At 41.6% G+C, this 2,995-nt stretch overlaps 1 protein-coding gene across 1 annotated transcript; it reads left to right on the plus strand.

Annotated features, from left to right (window-relative positions):
* The first annotated feature begins 1,482 nt into the window (after positions 1 to 1,482).
* Positions 1,483 to 2,103, plus strand: LOC126698272 (uncharacterized). The gene has a single exon (XM_050395383.1). The coding sequence runs from the start codon at positions 1,483 to 1,485 to the stop codon at positions 2,101 to 2,103; it is 621 nt and encodes a 206-aa protein (XP_050251340.1).
* Positions 2,104 to 2,995: the final 892 nt, after the last annotated feature.

Genomic DNA, 2,995 nt, shown 5'->3' on the forward strand with positions numbered 1-2,995 from the left:
ATCCAAAGGAAGAAGCTTAGAGGGGTGGCTGCCTTAGTCAAGGGGCCCAAATTTTCGCACCTCTTTTTCGCTGATGACAACCTAATCTTTGGATGGGCGACAAGGGAGGAGGCAGCTGAAATTCAGAGATTGTTGCAAGTATACGAAGCCTCCTCGAGCCAGAAGCTGAACAGGGACAAGACATCCCTTTTCTTCAGCCCTAACACGAATGAAGGGATAAGAGATGATGTGAAAACCTTTTTTGGTGCCAGAGTGATTAAACCCCACAAGTCATACGTCGGTTTACCCTTTTTGGTAGGGAGGTCAAAGTCCAATACCTTTGCTCACTTGAAACGGAGAGTGGCAAACAAGGTGTCGGGCTAGAAGGAAAAACTATTAACTAGTGCTGGCAAAGAAATTTTGATTAAGGCAATCGCACAAGCGGTGCCTTCATACATTATGAGCTGCTTCCTTTTGCCAAACAAACTTTACGATGACCTCCAGAGGATGATCAAACAATTCTGATGGGAACAAGCAAATACTGAGAAGAAATTAGCATGGTTAAGCTGGCTTTTGGGCTTTTGCGACTTGAAGCTTTTCAATCTAGCACTCTTAGTGAAACAGGAATGGAGATTACAAACAAACACCTAATCCCTATTTTGTCGAGTCTTTAGAGCTAAGTATTTTCCTCACGGCAGCTTTGTGGAAGTCGATATGGGAAGGACCCCCTCCTATGCGTGGAGGGGCCTAATGGCAAAACAAGGGGTGGTGTGAAAAGGCATTCGATGGCAGGTAGGGGATGGCAAAAACATTAGATTATGGTGTGATAAATGGGTGCCAAGACCGAGCACTTACATGGTGGTATCTCTAGAAAAATAGAGTTTGCAAGTCACTTTGATTAAGGACCTCATTAACAGAGGAACTTTTTAGTGGAATGTGGATATGGTCAATCAATGCTTCAATACCGAGGATGCATCAGCCATTTTGGGCATCCTGTTAAGCTCGACAGGCAGAAGAGATAGGCTAATTTGGGCTGCTTGTAATTTTGGGAAATTCTTGGTTAAGTCAGCATATGCATTAGCCTATGAGGAAAGGATAGAACAAAATAGGGGAGATTGCTCAAACGACTCAAATCACAAACAAGTCTAGAAAGGTATTTGGTAGTTGAAACTCCCACACAAGCTAAGACACTTCACATGAAAAGCAGGCTGAAATATCCTAGTCACCAAGGATAACCTTAATCAAAGAAAAATCTCTGCCGATGATGAATGTGCTTTATATGGACAACTTGAGGGAACCACATGCCCCTTGCTATGGTTCTGCAAACATGCTCGTAGGGTATGAAAGTCCAATAAGCTTGCTCTACCCTTTGCCATTGTTTCGTCTTGGACTTTCTTGGATGTCATGCAGATTCTGCGAAAATGGGAAGGGTCTCAACCTAGTCTGACAAAGAAAGTCATTTCAATTTGTTGGGGAATATGGAAAGATCACAACGAAAGAAGGATGGGAGGCAAAGGCAAACCGGGAAGAGAAATCTTGAAGACCTCGTTGCACCTTGTGGAAGAGTACCATGCTGTGAACAAATTCAGACCAGAAGATGCCCAAGGGGTGAGGCCAGTGATAACATGGAGGCCTCCTACCCGAGAACAACATAAGGTGAACATCGATGGTGCAGTCTTCAAGCATAGAAAAAAGGCGAGAATTGGTGTGGTGATTCGGGATGAAAATGGGGTGGTAACAGCAGCCTTAAGTAAGATATTAAATGCACCTCTGGGAGCAATGGAGATCGAAGCAAAAGCAATGGAAGCAGGTGTACTGTTTGCACAGGATGTGGGGATTAGGGAGGCAATGTTTGAAGGAGACTCGTTGGTCATTTGCAAGGCCCTCCAGGGTGAGGGGGAGGCTCCCTCATCCACTCATAATGTGTTGGTAGTAACATTGGAACAAACCTCAGGCTTTAGAAGCTTTTATTTCTCTCATGTAAAAACACAGGGAAATGTCTCTGCTCACTTGTTAGCTCAGTACGCAAAAGAGGTCGAGAACTATGTAGTTTGGCTAGAGGAATGCCCTAGCTTTTTAGAGCACGTGTGTGCTCATGATATGTCTGTAGTCTCTCATTCCTGATTTAATGTCATTATTTAGTATTTCCTATCAAAAAAAAAAAAAAAAAAACATAGAGTCATAGACCATTCACATCAGCTTAAATTCAATTTTAGTTATATTTGCCTATTGTCAAAATATCTCACTTTTGTTATTTTAATCAAGTCATTTATAAATACTTTTGCATCAAACAATCCTCTATATCTAATTTCATTTAAATTGATTATCTATTCTCTCTCTCTCTCTCTCTCTCTCTCTCTCTCTCTCTCTCTCTCTCCTAGCCACCATACCCAAACGCTAAATTAGCTTGAAATAAAAAAAATAAAAAAATTGTGGTGGGATATCTTCCATCCATATTAAAAAGTCTAGAATATTAATAGCATATCTAACTAAACTATAAGTAACAGAGTTACTTTCTCTCTTTATATAAGAGTAAAGTAATTGATCAAAACATTGAGAGTGTATCTTCGCATCTTCAACCCACAAACCATAGGAAGCCAAGGAACCACCTTCATCTAGCAAGGCTTTGATAACAACCAACAAATCACCTCGAGCACTTCGTAATTCCCAATTCTTTTGCAAAGGAGAGTGCCTTTGCCCATGCAAGTGCTTCAACTTCATTGCTGGTATAGGCTTTGGACAATATTTCAGTGCATGAGGCTAAAACTAAATCGGAACTGTCCCTGATGATCACCCCAAACCAGCCTTGTTCTCATTGAAAAATACAGACCCATCAAAATTTATTTTCACATAGCCTATTGGTGGAGGAACCCAACGACAACTTGTGCGGGGTTGACGAACAACAGGCAAAATTTGACAAGCCAGGAATTCTGCGTACCTTTCTTTTGAGAGTTGGGCAATTTGGTGGAGTGCCAAAGCATTTTGTCGAAGTCTTACCTGGTTCCTTTGTGTCCAT

This window comes from Quercus robur, chromosome 2, assembly GCF_932294415.1.
Source record: "Quercus robur chromosome 2, dhQueRobu3.1, whole genome shotgun sequence".
Classification (NCBI taxonomy): domain Eukaryota; kingdom Viridiplantae; phylum Streptophyta; class Magnoliopsida; order Fagales; family Fagaceae; genus Quercus; species Quercus robur.